General features: G+C 37.8%; 1 protein-coding gene across 1 annotated transcript in view; it reads right to left on the bottom strand.

Moving 5' to 3' along the window:
• Positions 1 to 222: 222 nt before the first annotated feature.
• vstm2la (V-set and transmembrane domain containing 2 like a) overlaps positions 223 to 21,340 on the bottom strand; it is a 90,878-nt gene continuing 69,760 nt past the window's right edge. Inside the window, exons 2-4 of the mRNA XM_030139721.1 lie at positions 14,492 to 14,661; positions 12,674 to 12,718; positions 223 to 2,651 (exon numbers count right to left, since the gene is read on the bottom strand). Of these exons, the coding sequence (XP_029995581.1) occupies positions 2,205 to 2,651; positions 12,674 to 12,718; positions 14,492 to 14,661 (662 nt within the window). The 3' untranslated portion in view covers positions 223 to 2,204. The remainder of the gene's footprint in view (positions 2,652 to 12,673; positions 12,719 to 14,491; positions 14,662 to 21,340) is intronic.

Raw genomic sequence — 21,340 nt, forward strand, 5'->3', positions numbered from 1 at the left:
ATAAAACCCCTTTAAAGATGCTTTTCACAGCCACTGTTTGTTTTGAACTCTCTAGTTAAAGGGTTAATAACTGTGGTTTAACACTGAACACAAGTCATACAGACAGAAGTAGAAGAGGTCACATTTATGATATTCATTTGTCCATACATTGAGAAATGCATGAAAGGGTTAATATTACAGACATCATCCACCTTCTCTTAAATCAAAGACAGAAGGATTCAGTGGTGTTTCATATACAATTTATTTCATTTGATAAAGGCATACACTTAGTGTGAGACCAAACATTCTAGAAGAAATGTACATTTTCCCTCTTTTATTTTAACAGTGCTCTCTTCTTTACAAAACATCAAATCAAAGATATTGATTGGAAAAAACTAAATTACAGTCCCACTTCCTCTTCCTTCCTTGTTTTGGGACTTTCCTGCTGGAATGGAATGCCGATGTTCCTCAGATGGAGAACACAGCACCACTTCAGATGCCGACTGCATTCTGAGGATGTGGACAGTTTCACTAACAATGTTTCCCTCTTCGTTCTAACCCTCAATCTGTGACCTGGTGTCATATCCACATTCACTCTGTCTCGTTTCATCTCTTCAGGCTGACTTACAAAACTAGCAGAAGTAAAATGGCGCACAGCTTTTCAGCCCCTTCCCAACCTGATGAAATTAATTCGATCCCAGCGTTGGGCTCATTAAAATTCAATAACACTTTTCCAGCCCTCCACATACAGTACTGTGGTTTAAGAAACACTGCGTTAAGTACTAAGATACATCAGGGAAACCCCTTTCTGAGCAGCTATGAATAGGAATATGTCATTCATCTGTCTGTACAGCACTTCTGGAGAGCAGTAAAGCAACAGAAACCTTTTGGAGAGAAAAAAAAAGCTCTGTATCTGACAGGACTTCAGAAGTAGAAAAGGATCTTTAGGACAGAATGGACAGTGATATTCTTAACTAACATTGTTTTTGTGTATGATTGGTTGAAAAAGTTGTTAAGAAAATTACTAAACATGCACTCACTTTATTTCATATTATACAGTTGTATATACAGAGTGGATTAGAGGCTTGTAGTGGAGGGGATTGAGGCTTTTTCAATGACTGATGAGCGCCGGGCCAGAGCCTTAGAATACATGTACAAGGAACTTAGCTGAGACAGGAATACAGGACTGATCTACCCAAAAAATGCACCAAAGAACAGTAGGATTACTTCTGTTGATTCTTTATCACAGACTGGATTCTCAGGCGCACCAAATCGGATTTGGGATTTTGTTGCACAGATTTGATCTCGATGGGTGTCTTTTTCTCAGCCATGAATGGATCGAACCTACAGCACAAAGCAGATTATTTATTTGTGTTGCGCTGCAGAATCAAAACCTCCAAACGTTCTAGGAAGGCCAGCTTAAGATACAAACCCTCCTACGCTTTCCACACGGCCGCTGTGCTCATACAAACTGAAAAGAGCTGACCTTGATGAACATGGCAGCTGAGATCTTGGTGAAATCCAACTAAATCTAACGTTTTTCCTTCTCCCTGTGTGGTGGAATCAATTTAAAACTGTCTGCAACTTCAGTTTGTATGCATTTTCTAACATTATTTGAAGATAGAAAAAGCTGGAATTAAACTAGAGCAGAAGATGAAGAACTAGAGGAATTATTGTGCCGAATGAAATCAAAATGAGTTTCATTCAGTGTAATAAATAGGCCTGTTTCTTTTACCCACTTATAGAAGGTAACCCATAGTGTTATAGAGTCCTCAAATATGAAACTTTTTTATATGTGTATTTGATGATGGAGTAAGGCAGTGGAAAAGTATGTCAGTGAAAAGCAGGGTTTTATCATTTACAGACTGTGGGACATAGCATGGGTTAATACTAAGACAGAGTCTCTTTGTTGGTGCTGAGACCAGGAACTGTGGAGCTGCCTATATCTACACGTCAGCCCCTCTGCTGAATGTCATGAAGCAAGGCTTTACAGACCAGACAGTGAGCAGATCCACCCAGACCTATGCACAGCAAGAAAAAGCTACGTTTCCCAGCACAGCGCGTCCACCGCCCTGGCTCTGAGTGAGCCACACTGTACATTTCTTGGGATTCTGGGTATGTGCACAGGCCTGCACTGTGTGGGAAGAATAGCTTTTCATGCTGTGACACACATCACATTATGCAATCCTTGTGTAATCTATCAGTCAGGTGGAATAAGCCGGCGTCTACAGAGCGCAGCTGGGCTCGTTGGTGCAGTCATTGTGGTTGTGGTTACTGTCCACGTCCCTCTTCCTCAGCTCCCGTCCTGCCTTGTGCTGCTGACTGCTGCTGCCATGGCTGTGGCCGTGGTGGGCGGGCGACGGAGGCTGCTTGCCGTGCTCCTGGTGGTGGTGGCCGTGGTTCTGGTGATGGCTGTGGTCTTTCGCTCCTTCCCCGTCGCCGAATCCCACTTCTCTCTTGGTATCATCCAGGGCGTCGAAGTTGTTGTTGTGGGTGGCGTCGGGGGCTTCGCCTTCAGGCACCACCTGCAGGTAGGCTCGGACACGATGGTGACGGGCGCCGGCGACGTCGCTGAAGTCGATGACACGGCACTCGTACGTACCCTCGTCGGACGGCTTGACTCGGGAGAGGCGGAGCTTGTGGGAGATGTTGCTTCCCACAACCTTCACAACCTGAAGAAAAACAGTTAGGAGAGTTATTTTACAAGTACTGAATGTAAATAATGTAAATATGTGAATACCATGTAAATACCTTTTAAATTTTAAGAATGTTTAATTCTAATTCTCTATTTATATAAATATTTATATAAATACCAAATTTCTCATTTTCCTTTATATGTCACTTCCACCTGCATTTTTTTTTCTACCTGTCTTTCTCTTACACTGGTGTGTTGTAAGTTGCTGCTGTAAACTGTGAAATTTCCCCATGGTGGGATCAATAAAGTCTTATCTTATCTTATTTTATCTTATTAACATATAGTGTCATTCTTCACTTTCATTTCCCCAAATACTTCCAAATTACCTGTGGGTGTGGTCCAGGATGGTAGTTGAAGCCCCCCCCCCTCCCCACACACACACCACACACACACACACACACACACACACACACACACACACACACACACTCCAGAGAAATAAGTGGGTCAGAAAGTGAAGGAATGAACTTCAGTATTGTGTGTTTTTACATTGGCAGCCCACTACTCTGCTTAACTGGCTAAAAAATCTTCACATACACCTACAAATACCTCTAATCCTTACTAATGAGAAGTATTTGTCTCATTTTTACATAAAACAGAGTTATAGAGCCAGTTGTTGTGGTTTTGTAAGTAACATGGAAAATTTGCAAAAACTATGCCATGGTAGGTCAGCACACACATACAATGTTCTTATTTATTTATGTATTTATTTATTTTTATGATTCACACATTAAAACCTGGGGCCTGTTTCACGAAACTAGGATTCCGTCATCCAGGATGACTGACTAAGCCGCGCTCAACAAATCCAAAACATGGGAGTCTAGGCTTAATCGGTTTCACAAAGACCAAGCCAGGATGAACGGACACGGATTAATCAAGCCAGGTGGAACTCATCCTGGATAAGTGCGCGCACCCGGCTTCCTCAATAGACCCCGACATCGATCACAGATTCACCGATTCACCATGGTAACTAGAGCACCGAACTTCCCCCGTCGGACGCAAAACTCCTCATTTTGGCTAACGAGGAAGTAAAGGAGCGAATCAAAAAGAAAGACAACACCACCACAGTTACAAAAACAACCAGAGACAGCATGGCGAAGGATTACAGACAGCCTGAATGAGTAAGTAGTGCACAAACACACACTGACCACTCCGCTGAAACCATCACAATTATAACCCAAAGAGTTCATGAACATCTGTGAAAACGGAGTTGTGAAATTGTAAGTTAAACTAACTGTAGATGTGAGTGAAACTGTGTAAATGTAACTGCATCAGGCTGAATAACTCTGATAAATAGATGAGCTCACTGACTTCAGTGAATTTACCTTTGGGATAAATAAACTTATCTTATCTTGTTTTATCTTATCATTATTCATGACTTTGATATTGTTAATTAACCCATAAAGACCCAAACATCAATCACTACTTATCTAAACTGTTTAATCCCTGTTGATCACTACCATCAACAGCAGTCCTATTAATCCATGTCAATAACTAGAAGCACTCAGAGAGCGCAGACCTCCGCCAAGGCTGATCAGTGCCCCCCCCCCGTGGGCCCCCCCACCCCCGATCACCACCAAAATTTAATCATTTCTTCCTTATCCCATTTCCAACAAACCCTGAAAATTTCATCCAAATCTGTCCATAACTTTTTGAGTTATGTTGCACACTAACGGACAGACAAACAAACAAACAAACAAACAAACAGACAAACAAACAAACAGACAAACAAACCCTGGCAAAAACATAACCTCCTTGGCGGAGGTAAATATCTGATATATACTGATAAAATACAAACTACAGAAGATAATATTATAACAAATGGAGATAAATCACTTAAGAAAGGTTAGATATAGAGAAAATTCATTTGTGAACTGACATTAAAGTAGTGCTGGGCCTTTATGGGTTAATGAACACTGTTCAGTGTTTGGTTTAATATTCTTCATCTTATCATTTCAGATGGTACATGCTGACTGTCTCATCAGTGTTGTGTCTCAGTGTTCTGGTTCTGGTTCAGTCCATGACTCCTGAGTCTATCGGACCTCTGGAATCTGTCAGCGCCGATCACAAGGTGAACCACACAACCTCTATTAACAACCACTGTTTACATCAGACCTGTGTCCAGAATGTCACTGTGTTTCTGAGGTTGTGACACTGAGGTTTTGTACTGACAGGTGAATTGTCTGGTGTGTTTCTGGGGGACAGGGGGTCTACCTGGGGACAGAGGGTCTACCTACCATCCTTTTCTCCTGACACCATACACAGACCACCAGGAACCACAGCAGGCCTACAGTCATGTCCATACCAGGACAAGGACCAGGATCCAAATGACCTTTGACCTCCTGAAGGAATGCTTTCACTGTCTTCACCACTAAAGGGTCAGCCCTTTGAGGTCATGTGACATCACTGTGGCCTATACTGTCCTCCACAATGTGGCGTGAGGAAGGAGAGGGAGGGAGGGAGCCCCCCCTCAAAAAAGTGCATCACACATAGACTGGGACAATCCTGCCATCTTCCCTGATGACCGCAGTGGGCAGCTGGCCAAGGACCAATATGTGTTCAATTATTTTAGTTCATGTACATGATTTAAGGTAAATATGTCCTGCAGGAGCTGAGGAATCTGTGTTTTGTTTTTTTTTTTTGTTCAATTTAAATTGATTTGGCCTGTTTTGATGTGTGTGTTACATACTGTGTATATACTGTATGTATACTGTGTGTTTACTTTGTGTACTGTGTTGCAGGGAGGCTACTGCATCCATTCATTTGTCTGTTCATTTGTTACGTATGGATTTGTCTTGCATTTCTTTCAGTGTACAGACATGTGGGCTGTATTCTACCTTTAAATGTGTATTTATTCTTATGTTCTATCATATGCTTTGGTTCTGTTCTTTCTATCTTGTACAGCCACTGTGTGACTTCAGTTTTAAAGGAGCTGATGGTTTTACATGCTTTGATTGATCCTTATTCAATAAAGAAACATCATGTTACTCTTTGTGCATTTATATTTATATGACATACATAGTCTATGGGAAACTGTCAGTTACCTAAGTATAAATAATACAGAGACTGAAAGGGTCAATGTAATCAGATTCCTTGGAATAACTATATAAAAGAAGTGAAGATGTTGTAGTGCATGGAGGTGTGGGTGAATACTGACAGAACTAATACAAATCCAATCAACATTATTCAGAAAAGGCCAATACCACTGATCAATAAAGTGTCCTATAGGGAACACACTCATCAGTTTATGATCAAACTAAAAGTTTTAAAGTTCAGTAACTTATTCTACTTTAAAACAAAACAATTCATGTCGAAAATTTAAAAAATCGGTTGCCTGTTCATATTCAGAGCTTGATTAAAATCTGGGAAATTATTTCTAATTTTAGAGGAAGTCATGTGTTCAATAAACCTTCTGTTAGAACAAATATGAACACATTTAGTCTGTGTGTTGGAGAAAATGTTTGGAACAAGTTCAATCCTGAGTTCAAAGACTGTACTACACCGTTTATGTTTAAAACTATGTTTAAATGTCATGAAAATATATGAATAATGTGAATGTTCATTTTTCCACTCAAACTATTGAATTGTTTAGTTTTTGGTGTTTTCTGTTGTTACTAAGCTAAAGGCATTGGTATCTATTTTATTTAATTTTGTTTGGTGATATGAATGGAGAGGTCAGCAGAATGATCTTAGGCTTCAACCTATTCCTTTACAGACTCTTTAGTTTTTAAAAATTGTATCTGCATAAATGTCTAATGTTTGAAATGTCTGAATAAACACAATTGAACTGAACTGATCTAATGATTGCAAAATCATCTAAAATCATCATTTATGTAAAATTATTGAAATTAATAAACACAAATGTTTAAATACTGACAGTGGGTCTAGTTGCTGTGATTCCTTTGTTTAATGGGCAGTGGAATAACTATTGGTTTCCATTTGTGGTGACTGTTGACTGAGATGAGGGATGAGATAAAATAAATCCTGGAACTTAGCCTGGTCTGGACCAGGCTAGCTCCACAGACTAAATCTCCATGGTAACTTATATCAAAACATATCCTGCTTTCCCCTATCCTGCTTTTGTGAAACCGGATCATGGATAAGTTGAGCCAGGATAGCCAACATATCCCGGCTTAATCCCTTATCCTAGTTTTGTGAAACAGGCCCCTGGTCAACTTCTGAAGCACTCTCAGACACTTCTTCTTTTCAATTTGGCGATACTAAGCTGTTTTTTTTCCATGCTAAGCTGAGTGTCTGCTCGGTATTTTGTCAGTTTTATAGTCACTAGAAGATCTATTAGATCTTTTCATTTAGCTTTGAAGTTACTTAGTTTGGTCCAAACAGATCTAATGATTTCATCTTTGTGTCTCAACAGTTTTCTATTTCTTTTTTTTTTTTTTTTTTTGTATTATATTACATGGTCTGGTATCCTTCCCTTTGTCTCTCTTCACCAGCTTGTCTTTGCTGAGGATCCATTGTTGTTTTCTGGCTTTTACTGCACATTTAGCTGAAAATAAGCCTTCAACTAAATAAAACATTACAGCAAATGCACAAAGTTTGGAAGTAGCCATGTATGCTCTGAAAACCCCAGTTCTCAGTGACCTCATAGGAATATCACACGCTGCTGAAGTACATCAAGTACATTTGTGTTGTCCCTGTTCAATCCCTCCCTGTGCAGTAAACCAGAGTAGTGGTCCTTTCACTCTTTGCTGATTGTCATTCTTCTACAAATTCCAGACAAAGACTAATAATCAAAGTAAATCTCAAGACACTTGGAGGCTATAGATAACCCAAAGGCCTCTCACCAATCTATGACATTTAAACCAAGTAAAAAAAAAAAAAAAAAAAGGAAAGACTAAAAGCTTACCTTTTTGTGCCACTAAAATTGCATTTTCCTTCAAGCTCTATGTGTCTGCTCTTTCAAAAATGAAAACTAAATTTGGCAGCACATTATAGGGCTAACCAGTTCTTTTCATGAAAATGGCACACTATTTAGTTACTATGTGAACATTTTTTTTTTAAAACAAGTACTGGTGTTGAAGGGCAATGATACTGGTCCAAATTATTTCAGAACCGTCTGAACAGTTTCACCCCAAACTTGCCATGACTTTCCTGACTTTTATGGAACAATTCAAAAGAATTTTAAAAAATATTTGTCTCATCTTTAACTGTAATACCTCATCCATCCATCCATCCATCCATCCATCCCAGCTACCACCAACACTAAAACACCTTTAAACTGGATGTTTTGTCAACACAAAGAGTGAGACAGAAAAGATGGTTTGGGCTTTTTTTTCCTTTTTTTTTTTTTTTTTACACTGTTTTCTTTGCTGTGTTTAATTTTTATGGTGTTTACTGTGTTGTCATGATTAGCTTGGTTTGCCAGTTGACAAAAATGTGTAGGAGCACATGAAATAAACGTACAAAACAGTAATCCATTAAAAAGCAATATTATTTTTAAGATATGTATGGAAATTGGGGTTCAGCGTGTTCATCTGAAGACTGATTAAGTGACAGAATATGAGCTGTGGCTGAGATCCGCACATCCAGTTATAATCACTACTCTATAATGACGGCTGGAAACTCTGTAGCCATACCTCCAACCAATCACTCCCACTCCCACTCAGAGGTGCTGCTGCTAACAAATTCTATTTGTGGCCTTGAAAGTATGAAGAGACTACATCTTGGAGGTAAAAGCTTTGCAGGTTCACAGAGCTGCACTGTTGAAATGATGAGAGTCTAGGGACATGGTGAGACGATGCACCAAGATATAAATACTGCTTCATTTATCACCCACTGTCGTTCGAGTGACGCCTGTAGATGCTGTGTTGTACATGTTTGAGAGCCAAAGACAAGCCATGCAACCGTGTGTGTGACACTGTGCACTATTTATATATCATTGTGTGTCTGTGCATCTACCATGTTTTTATTTGAATATATGGATATGGGCCAAAATCCATTATGTGCAGAAAGCTCTTAATGATTTTCCAGCTGTACAGCCTGCAGTGTTCAGCTCCACCCACATACACACAAACAAACTCACACACAAATGCGCTGTGAATCACCCAAACCCCAGCTGGTGCTTTCATTACAGTGAATCAGCAGCAGCTAAGGCCTGATGGAAGGAAAGGAGAGAGGCTTCATGTTCAGTCTGGGCTTTTGTTTCCACGCTCACATGTATATGTATTCAGAAGTTCTGGAAGTAGCTGAAGAACAGTAAAGAGGCTGTAAAAAGTGGAGAATAATTTGCATAAATTGTGTCAAACTGATAAAAATTATATGAGAAGAGGGAGAAAGGATGTATTAGGCTTCTTAATATAGCCTATTACTCTTCTTTTATTTATCTCAAGGCTGCACATGCTAGCCAGAAAACTAATGGGCTGGTTTGTAAGCTAGGATTTATAACCCAATGCTCTATGGCTTCAGAATTACAGACAGGTTTTCAGTTTTAAAATGTAGTTGAGAGAAAAACACAACTCTGTCAACATAAATATAACAAAGGATTTCTTTGTGGTCACACTAGACAACAGAATGTGGCTTCTTATTGGTTAGCAGTGAGCCAGCTTGGCAGGAACTGGCCAAGGAAATGTATATAACAGGAAAAGATTCAGTTTTTGAAAGAAAATGTAATTTGCAACAAGAGAAAAGATACAGTTTAGCTTCTCAATATCTTGAGGTTTTGTTAGTGCTAAATATTTTATACTTATGGTTTTGTTAACTTGGAGAACTAGCATTTAACCAACATTAAGGCTAATAGTGAACGTAAAGGGTTTGGTCATGAATATTTATGTCATAGAATTAAATCTGTCATTTCTAACAAAGAACTGTCTTAAGACTGATGCTCCGTCTTACAAACAATGGCTTTAAATCATAGATAACATACTTATCATGGAACATCTTACATATAAGCTGAAGTTAAAAGAAAATCTCTTTATGAAAAACTGGGGAAAATGGCTGACATTCAGAGACAATTATATCTATTAAGGGACCTTAAAATATTCTGACACCAACACAGGCTGTTCTTTTCATTTGTTTGTTTTTCTGTTCTTTTGCTTCTTTTCCTGCTCTTCAACCTGACAAGATTGTATTGTACTGATAAAAATGACAAATAAATAAAAATTGTAAAAATAAATAAGTAAATAAAGTCTGTAATTTCTAAAAGCAGTACATACTAATTTGCAGAAATTGTATTAACCCTTAAAGACCCAAAACCATCTACTGATCTAAAATGGTTAATACCTGTTGAGCCACTAATCCTATCAATACATGTAAATAATTGGTGTAAATTGCAGTTTGTCATCTTTTCATGGTCATCAGATATGACCCATTTTGGACGCTCAGAGGCTCTGTAGTTACCATGGAAACACTGTCATCTTCTACAACATTGGTTCACCAGTAAAACCCATGGAGTTTGATAAATGACGGTGGTCATAGATGCTTGTTTTGATGTAAAATTAATTATATTTTTTTCAGAAAAAGTCATGTTTTCATCAGTTTTGATATAATAACCTTTAATTTACTCTGAGCTTTTCTGAACATCTACATGGTCAGTAAATTAAATCTAGTAAAACATCAGATTTTTACAGAAAAAATGCAAAATGCTGAGGATACAATTATAATTAATGATGGTAAATCACTTTGTAATGGTTATATATACAAAGAAATTCAGCTGGAAGTCACCAAAAGGAATAGTATTGGGTCTTTATGGGTTAAACAAGTAAAACTGTATGACCAGAGGGTGAAAGGAAACTTTAAGCTTACTCTTCTTTTATTTAGTTCATGGAATGCCGTGGAGCTAGCAACTACACACACATGGACAAACTGTTGTTTCTGTTGGACCTCAACCTGTGCATGCCATGGATAATACTGGACATAGGAGAGCAGAGGTTTGCATACGTAATGAAAGTGAAGCAGCAACAACAAGTTAAGTTATACTTGAGATATTGGTTATTGAAATGTATTCTTTATGTTATTTAGATTTTGCTGTAACACTGGTACATGTCCCATCTGGTCCATCTCCCAAATGTAGTAGTGATTTATATATACATCCATATTTGATGTTTCAGATTCATTACACAAAGCACCAACAGACATGCGAAAATGAGAGTATAATGCCATCATTTTCATATCTCTTCATTGTCCCTGTCCACATGGGTACACAGTTTTTAGTAATGGCTTTTGAAAGTGTTTTTAAAATCTTTTTTTGCAGCCTAATACATCATCCATGGATTTGACGAGTTGTCCAACTGTAAAGAAATCAGTGTGTTTTTAATATTTCCAGAATTACAGAGATATGTTTTAAAATCTTAACACTGTTCTAAAGAGGAAAAAAACACATCTGTCAACATAAATGTGTTGACAGATGTGAAGCTAAAGACCAAATAAAAGGAAGTAGGAGCATTAAACATTTAATTTCCTTTTAAATGCTTTTTGGTTCCCGTCAATGTGTGAGCGGTGTGAATGGTGTGGCCTTTGTCCTTTGTGGACACCAGATAAAAACTATCCACTACCCACCCTGCACCTTTCATACTTTAACCCATTAAGAACCAAACATCCATCACTGACCAAAACCATTTAATGATCTAAACTAGTTTAATACCTGTTGATCCACTAATCCTATTAATACATGTAAATAACTGGTGTAAAATACAGTTTGTCATCTTTTCATGGTCACCAGATATGACTCATTTGGACGTTCAGAGGCTTCGTAGTGAACTTGGAAACACTGTCATCTTCTACAACATTAATTCACCAGTAAAATCCATGGAGTTGGATCAATGACAGTGGATGTAGACGCTTGTTTTATGTTCTGTTAATGATAGATTTTCATTTTTTCTGCAGTTTCCTCTATTTTTGATATAATAACCCTCAACTTTAATCTGAGGTTTTATGAACATCTAAATCAGTAAATTAAATACAGGACAATACCTAATTTATACTGATAAAACACAAAATACAGAAGATAATATTTTAGTAAATCCTAATAAATCACTAAAGAAAGGTTAAATATAGAGGAAATTTCATTTGGGAACTGACACTAAAGTAGTACTTTGTCTTTATGGGTTAACACCAAGAGCTGGTGTTGGAATGATAAAGACTGCAGGGATGTTTAAAAGAATCTGAAGTTGAAGATGTGCACATATAACTCCCTAGAGAAGGACACATCTCCACCTATGAGTACCAGTGCTGTGTGTTGTTTGTCTGACACTGTGATTCTACAAAGCCATCAGCTGAGTAGTGGATGTGCGGTTGTGTAAATCAGATCCTTGTATAGTTTTCCTTAAGTACAACATCTGTGGATGTGACAGAATGAGAAATAGAAGTATATGCTTATCATGAGGGTTTAGTCCAGTGGTTCCCAACCTTTTTTGACTCATTACCCCATTTTAACATCACAAATTTCTGGCGACCCCAGACATTCAAAACAGAGACATATTTTTGCTAACAATTTGTTTTTGATCATGTAATAGTTTGCTATACTATGTTGCAAATAAATGTTCATTTTAGATGACATTTAGTCTATATAATGTATATTATTATGGACGGAGGCAGAAAAGCCAGGTGTAGATTACTGCACAAAGTGAGAATTTTGTTTTCCTTGCTCAGGATATGTACAGTCAGTCCAGCTTGTATTTACAAGGCTGACAATTAATACTGAACAAATAATAACTCAAACTATGAATTATGAAAGAACTGCAGCATCTGAAACTGACCACAAAGAACATTTGAAAGATAAACAGCACTACAGTGCTTCAGTTTCAGCTTCAAAGTTTGTCATGTCTTTTATGGATTGGGATTATTTTTGTCAACTCACCTTATATTTTTATTAGTATGTTTGTTTGTTTGTTTTTTTTTATCAATTACTAGAAATTTCAGGCGACCCCATTTGGATTCCAGGCGACCCCACATGGGATCCCGTCCCCAAGGTTGAAAAACACTGGTTTAGTCTAACAGTTGCATAAACAAATGGATCCATGAGCAGACTGTGGTTTGACTTACACTTATTTTTGTGGCATCCTTTGGCATCTCTTCATCTGGAGCCACCTAGATCAGAGAAAAAAACATCCAGTTATGTGTATTCTGTTTGGCTCAGTGTCAGCAGTTCTCATCAACCCTTCCAGGTCGTCATCATCTACTGCATAACATCCTTTTACTGGAACAACCGCAGACAGGGAATGGTGTAGTCACAGTCTAAAAGTCCATTTGTCTGATGGCTAAAACCACTAATGAATGCTTGAATGTAAATCCATTGTAAATTTCCACATGGCAACTAATGGCATGTTTAAGGATAGTTATTATTCGTAAACACAAGCATTTACAAATGGCCAGCTTGCGCTTGTTCCATCCTTTAGGTAGTGTATTAACTCACTCTTTCAATATTAGCGCAAATAAATAATTGGATGAGCCAAAACTGAATAGAGACAAAATAGAGATTAGTGTGTTTGGCACCAAAGAGAAGAGGATTAGCATTAGTAAACACCTCGAGTCTCGGGCTCTAGAAACCAAAGACAACGTCCTCCTAGTAGACTCAAATCTACAGTGAACCTTCTCGAAGCAATCCTGGAAACAGCCTTCTATCAACTCAGAAACATTGTCAGAATTTTCAGCATTTTAATATCCAGGTTTAAAACACTTCATAGACTTCACTTTCATGTGTATGTGTAAATGCATATGACTAAGCTCTAACATCATTCTAATTTCTATTATTAATATTTTGTTAAGGCAGTATTTTTTCATGTGATTAATAATTTTTGATCCTTTGTTTATGTCATGAATACTGTCACTCATGATGCAAATATTACATGCAAATAAGCAGCATTTTAATTTTTTTGGAACAAGGTCAGTTTTTTCTGAGCTTTTCACTGCTAATTAAGACACGAACCAATCAACTGTCTGAACCAGCCATCACGTGGCATCAACAACAATCATAGTCCTGGACCTGTTGACTTCTAACCGCACTGTTCTGGGTAGAACACACAGATGATGAAGTCAATCAAGTGAAGGACAATGTGTGGAACTGCATCCACAAACAACTAGGCTATATGTGTTATATCTGTCTTAGTATTTCTATTATTGTTCATTGTTCAAGAGGATGAACTTTCAAGTAAAATTCGATACAATAATCTCATGCTTATATTTCCTTTTGTCTCCAATGAAATAAAAATGACCTAATACTTAAACATTAAATCAGGCTGATAGCTCAATATAGTTATGTTTACGTAATTTCCCAAGTATTCAATCATCTAGTGAAAATGTGACAATATTCCTTGTATGTATGTATATATGTGTGTGTGTGTGTGTGTGTGTGTGTGTGTGTGTGTGTGTACTTGTGTGTGTGTGTGTGTGTGTGTGTGTGTATTATATTTGTCTTGGTATTTTAATCTTTTATTGTTTAAACATTTTTCTTTTCCTCTGTTACTTAATGTCTGTATATAAAGTTCTGCACCTCTGCTCAGGTGTTTTCAGACAGGCAGGGGTTAAATATGATTGACAGCTGTTGGCCTAAGCTTCACTTTTCCACAACAGCATAAACCACCACCAGGTCATCTATATGTATAAAAAGCATTTGGTTTTGAACCGAAAAGAAAGGAACTCCTCAAAGAAGGTGTGTGTTTTCAAATGATGGCGCTCTAACCCTGTATTTCTGCTTCCTGCAGCTTTAATGGGTGACTTAACCCTTTGTGGTCAGAGAGGAGGATGAAGGGTGCAGAATTCAGGATACTTCAAGTTACTTTTAAGTCTTTCCTCCCTTTGTTTGAACAACATCCTCGGTCGTGGTCAGTCTGCCACGTCTCAGGGATGACGTTTTCAACCCACCTCATTGGTGGTCCAGGGCTGTCTGTCCGTCCAGTCCAGGTGGTTCCTGATGTACCACCACTGGATCTCCAGGGAATACGAGGGCATCCCCGCTCCCCTGAAGGAGCAGGCCATCTCCACATCCTGACCCCTCTGAGCCGTCATATCATGAGGTACCTCTGTGAACATGGCTGGAAAAACACAAAGACACACACTTACCAAGAAGCTCTTTAACAAACTAGAAAAGCACTTGGAGAGCGCAGACCTCCGCCAAGGCTGATCAGTGGCCCCCCCCGTGGGCCCCCCCACGCCAAGGAGGTTATGTTTTTGCCAGGGTTTGTTTGTTTGTCTGTCTGTCTGTCTGTCTGTCCGTTAGTGTGCAACATAACTCAAAAAGTTATGGACAGATTTTGATGAAATTTTCAGGGTTTGTTGGAAATGGGCCCCCCCGTGGGCCCCCCCACCCCCGATCACCACCAAAATTTAATCATTTCTTCCTTATCCCATTTCCAACAAACCCTGAAAATTTCATCAAAATCTGTCCATGACTTTTTGAGTTATGCTGGACACTAACGGACAGACAAACAGACAGACAAACAAACAAACAAACAAACAAACCCTGGCAAAAACATATCCTCCTTGGCGGAGGTAATAAAGACCCAGGACTATTATTTATGGTGACTTCCAACTGAATTTTTCTTTGCATTTAACCATTACAAAGTGATTTATCACTATTTATTAGTGTATCCTTTTTTCCATTTTTTCCACTGAAAACCATGTATTTTGATATATTTCATTTACTGACCATGTATTTGTACACTTAACCCATAAAGACCCAGTGCTGCTTTTGTGGCAGTTCCCAAATTACTTTTTTTTCTATTTCTACCTTTCTTAACCCTGTAACGCCAAACGTATCATATTTGATACATGAGGTTTGAAGCCCTCTACATGATCAGCGTGATATTTTTTTCTTGAAAAACCTGATGTATACAATTATATACATGCAATACATAGATAATCCACCGGGGGGAGGAATTCATTCACCAGAGGCCTTTCCGGTGACAATACAAGACTGTATTAATGAGGAAAGAGGCAGACCTTTGGCAGTTTTGAAAAGGAATTACTAATTTGCTAGACATGTTTGTGTTATATTATGTTTTTGTTTGTTCACAAGTAATAATATTTGAGCATTGAGACCCCATCTATCAAATATAATAATATACAAAATTGAAACTCATATATGGAAATTGATATTTGTAAAAAAAAATTTGGTTGTTAAGAAGGACCGATAAAGGCTCCAGTTTGAACTGGAATTTTAAGTCAATGATTTAATGGTTCAGGCTTTACAGGGTTAACTGATTTATCCCCATAAAAAAAAATGTCTTCTGTATTTTGCATTTTTTGTAAATTATGTATTTTCCTATATTTAATTAACAGATCATGTAGATGTTCATGATAACTCTCAGTAAATGGGTTTTTACTGTTGAATCAATGTTGTAGTAGATGACGGTGTTTCCACAGTAACTATAGAGCCTCTGAATGTCCAAATTGCTCACATCTGATGACCATGAAAAGATGGCAAACTGTGTTTTACACCAGTTATTTACATGGATTGCTAGAATTAGTGGATCAACAGGTGTTAAACAGTTTATATCTATAAATGGTTTGTGTTGCCGGTGGTTGTTTGGGTCTCTATGGGTTAAAAAAAAAGCTCAGAGTAAATTCAAGGGCTATTATATCAAAACAGAGTAAATCAAAAAAGATATTACTTTTTCAGAAAAAATATATCATTAATTTTACACAAAAACCGTCCTCTACAATCATTGTCATTTGCATGGGTTTTGCTGGTGAATCAATGTTACAGAAGATGACGATGTTTCCATGTTCACTATAAAGACTATGAATGCATCTGAAGAAGACATGTGATGCTGTTGAAAAGATGACAAACTGCATTTTACCTGAATTATTTCACTGTATTGATAGGATTAGTGGTGAAAAGTTATTAAACATTTTGGATCAGCAGATGCTTTTGGGTCTTTGAGGGTTAAAACAACGGAGTCACGACATAAATGCAATAGATGAAAAAACGTGGCCATGATTGGTAGTTTTTGAAGCATTAACTAATGAAATAAAAGTGTTATTTAGGCTCAAACTGTGGCAGGAAATGTTTATTGAGGAGTAATCTATCACTCTACTGTTCATTCATTTAGCCTTAATTTGCTTTTGTAACACTTTATTAATCAGAAAGTGACTGAGTGTAGTGGCTCAATATTAAACACATTAACTGTAGAAAAAAAGGTAGGTTGTTTCTATTTTGCATTTTTACCATGTAGAGCCTTTGTTAAAGAACGTGAAGGAGAGGTGGCAGACTGAATTTAAATGTGAAATAACAGAGGTCAATGAGTGCATTCTCTACTGAGGAGCGGATGTAATTTTGCCTGTAAGACACGTACCATGGATGAAAAATAAAAATGAGGTTGATGTAGATGAATGTATGTAAGGAGGCTTTTTAAAACAGAATCCCTATTTATGACTAACACATTGCGGCAGTTTGACGCCATCATTTGGGTTCCGTGTGAAATTTGCGTAGGTTTATGTTCAGCACAGGTGGATTTGTGATTCGTCAAGGTAACAAATATGTCCTCCCACACACACTGCTGACATTTAAACCAACTGAAATGATTAGTTGTCTTCATATCATATGTGTATGTAGAAAAACAACTTGAATGAAATGACAAAGTATTTTATAGGTGATCAAGTTAGAGGTGCACTACATCTTTTGTGTGTTTGTAATTTGTGGACTACTTAGAAATCATCCTACAGGCTGTTATTTTGCAGCCAAGAAAATCATTAGTTAAGAAATGAAGTTAGCAAATGCCAACAAATGATAAGATTCCGCACTCCGACATGAGCTTCATATACATGAGAACTGCTAAACCTTAAATACTGAACATATTTAAGATTGTATTTCCTTCACTGGTCAAACCACTTGATGACATGTTATGAAAATGCCCTTTACTCTTATACTTCCACAGGAAATAAAAGATGATGTATTCATGCACTGGACAAAAAAAATTACAGGATGAAAATGTGGTAATAATAATAATGGATTAGATTTATATAGCGCTTTTCTATGAACGCATACTCAAAGAGTGCACAGTGGATCCATTATTCATTCACTCTCACATTCTCCCTCTGGTGGTGGTAAACTACATCTGTAGCCACAGCTGCCCTGGGGCAGACTGACAGAAGCGTGGCTGCCAATTTGCGCCTACGGCCCCTCCGACCACCAAACATTCATACACCAGTAGCAGCACTGGAGGTAAGGAGAGTGAAGTGTCTTGCCCAAGGACACACCAGCACATGACTGGGACAGAGCGGGATTCGAACAGCCAACCCTTCGGTTATTGGATGGCCCACTCTACCATCTGAGCCACGGCCACCCCATGTATGTGTTAAACTCCAAACCAAGCAACTAAGAAAAAGCCTTTTTCTTGCCTTAACCACAAAAGACAAATCCAAAATCAGAAAAACAAGTATCAGAGGTAGCATTTAACCCTTAAACACCCACAACTATTTTCATCACAACTTCCACATGATTTTTTTGTCTTTCCCAAATGATTTATTGGCATTTGTTAAAATATTATTCTCTGTATTTTGCATTTTTCAGTGAAAATCAAGTATTTTCCTACATTTAATTTACTGATAAGGAAGATGTTCATTAAAGCTCAGAGTAAATCCAAAGTTTATTATCACAAATCAGAAAAAAAAAAGGAAAAAGTGACTTTTTTCAACAAAATATATCATTAACTGAACATAAAACAACAAACACTGTCATTTGTCAAACTCCATGGGTTTTGCTGGTGAATCAATGTTGTAGAAGATGATGGTGTTGCTATGGTAACTACAGAGCCTCTGAATGTCCAAATGGCTCATATCTGATGACCATGAAAAGACAACAAACTGTATTTTACACCAATTATTTACATATATGAATAGGATTAGTGGATCAACAGGTATTACATATTTTACATCAGGAGATGATTTTGTTCACCAGTGGATATTTGGGTCTTTAAGGGTTAAGAACAAAATAGTTTTTATACTAACTGAAACCCCAAAACCTCATAAAGAAAGTAAAGTAAGAAAAAACTGGAATGGTTTTGCCACTGATCAACTGTATTATACTTGCTGTTATACACTGATCACACTGGTTTTAGAACAATTATAAAACCTTTTTAAAATTATTTATGTCAGCTCTGTGATGAACTGGCGACATGTCCAGGGTGTACCCTGCCTTCGCCCATAAGTAGCTGGGATAGGCTCCAGCGACCGCCGTGACCCTAGTGAGGATAAAGCAGGTTCAGAAGATGAATGAATGAATTATAATGATTTATTCAATTATGAAAAAATGACAACACCCTCCTCTTGATAATAACAGGCTTTCAAAGTTAAATAGTAAACAAGTGAAAAAGTAAGCAGAGCTTACCAATACCCCTGTCCAGTCGCACAACACTTTACCCCTCCTGTTCACTGATACCCTGCCTACCCAGGGATGCATTTTGAGCCTTAACTTTCTATCTTTTCGAAAACTTTTCAAAAATTTGCAAAAAGGCAAAAATTTAGAGGAAGGCGCAGGTAAAGAACATGTGTACATGTGTAAGATTTGAAAAGAATTGAGTGAATAATGTGTGAGAAATCAGTTGGACAAAATTTCTAAGTTGACATTTTCAAAAATTTGAAAAAAAAAAAAAATCAAATAATTTAAATGCAGCCATCAAACTGTGGACTGCACCTGTCCTAGTGGTAAAGATTATATGTGTCCAATTTGAAAAAATTCAGGTGAATTGTGTCTGAGAAATGTGTTGGACAAAAATCTCAGAAGGACGGATGGATGAATAGATTCCCTGGAACAGCTACATACTCTGGCCCGCTACAGAGAACTCTGTCTGTCCTTCTGTCCAAAGGACAGACAAGAAGATTTTGTCCCTAAAGGAAAATAGGACATATTTCCTTTTAGAGACACTTACACATGTAACCGTCAGCGGTTGAGTAAAATGTCAAAACTTGTACTGTAAACACCAAACTCAAATCTGATCCAGTGTTTTGGACACACTCCACTGCCAGTTATTTGACAGTGATAAACACTGACAAGAGGCACCTGGACATGCCATTAGTTTTGGTCTCCATAAGGCGAAAGGTCTCATTAGAGAAGGAAGTTGTGTTGTCAGGTTCTGGACTGAGACTCGTCTGGACTGTTTTCTGTCTCAGTGTTGATGAGTCAACTGACACGGAGCAGCAGACAGAGCTCATATGGACAGGCTCAACCTGGATGGAAGATGGCATTTCTTCTATAGACCTTATTCTTCACACTGTCTGACAGTAATGTCATGTCATGGGATGTGTATAAAAAATTTGTGGAACATTTTGGAGTTCCAAAATGTTTTCATTTACATTATCATCACTTCTTATAGCAGGTGTAATTTCAACTAGGGTTTTTAAGACCCCATTTAACAGCAGGAGGTGATGCTTTAAAGACCTACTGAAGTTTTGCAAAGAGTGAAAGTTAAAGAAGCCAGACAGTTATTTGTATTTTTAAACTATTCAGAAAAGACACAAAACAAAAATGTGTAAGATGCAATGAGATGAAATGTGCAACATGAGCTATCTCAGTCACACTGCCTCAGCAAAGTCAAAGCCATCACAGAAGACCCTGCCCACCCTGCCCATCCTGTTTGACCTGCTGCCCTCTGGGCGGCGTTTTAGGTCAATCAAATCCCACACCACCAGACTTATGAACAGTGTCTTCTCCTGTAAACACACACCATACCTCAACCCCTAACCACACACAGAACATGTGCCTCATGTCTGGCACACGTATGTTTACACTGTTTACACTGTTACATTTCCACATTTTTATACTACTTTTATATTTTGTACATTTTACCCTTTCATACAGGACTTGCACATATTTCAATTGCACACTATCTTAAATTTTATGTATATTTACCTCCGCCAAGGAGGTTATGTTTTTGCCAGGGTTTGTTTGTTTGTTTGTCTGTCCGTTAGTGTGCAACATAACTCAAAAAGTTATGGACAGATTTTGATGAAATTTTCAGGGTTTGTTGGAAATGGGATAAGGAAGAAATGATTAAATTTTGGTGGTGATCGGGGGTGGGGGGGCCCACGGGGGGGGCCACTGATCAGCCTTGGCGGAGGTCTGCGCTCTCCGAGTGCTTCTAGTTTAATATATGTCTGTATCTTATTGTGTTGTTATTTAGATGTAAGCCCACTGTCGCTGGCAGAGACCACCTGCAATTTCTTTGCACAAGTGGTGCAAAGACAATAAAGCCTATTCTATTCTATTCTATTCTATTCTATGAAAGACTTTTAAACTATTCTTATTGGTCAAAATGCGACAAAGCTGCAGAACATTAATGAAATCTAGAGGCAAAACAAACAACACAATAAAGGTACTGTATGAATACATAAATACAAGGGAGAGTCAAAATGTTCTCAGACAACTGTAATAAAAGTTTTCATTTATTTATTTATTTAACAGACCTCTCTGCCTTGAATTCCACAGGTCCAGCTGCTCCTTTTGGATGCCACTCTTGATTGAATTTTGTTCTCTGGGTCAAACTGGTGGATCCAGGTTTCATCCCTCGTGACACAGTGCTCATCTGGAAACTTTTGATTCTCCCTCGTACATGAAATTATGAGTAAAATTAAGTAAAACAACAGCTGACGATGTAAACAAATGAAACCTAAAAAGATTAAATGCATTTTTTTTTTAAAATATGGCAGTAATTAGCATTATCTTATTGTTTTATTGCTGATCCCTTGAGCAACATCTATTGTTCTACCATTTAT

Source organism: Sphaeramia orbicularis, chromosome 7 (genome assembly GCF_902148855.1).
Source record: "Sphaeramia orbicularis chromosome 7, fSphaOr1.1, whole genome shotgun sequence".
NCBI lineage: Eukaryota > Metazoa > Chordata > Actinopteri > Kurtiformes > Apogonidae > Sphaeramia > Sphaeramia orbicularis.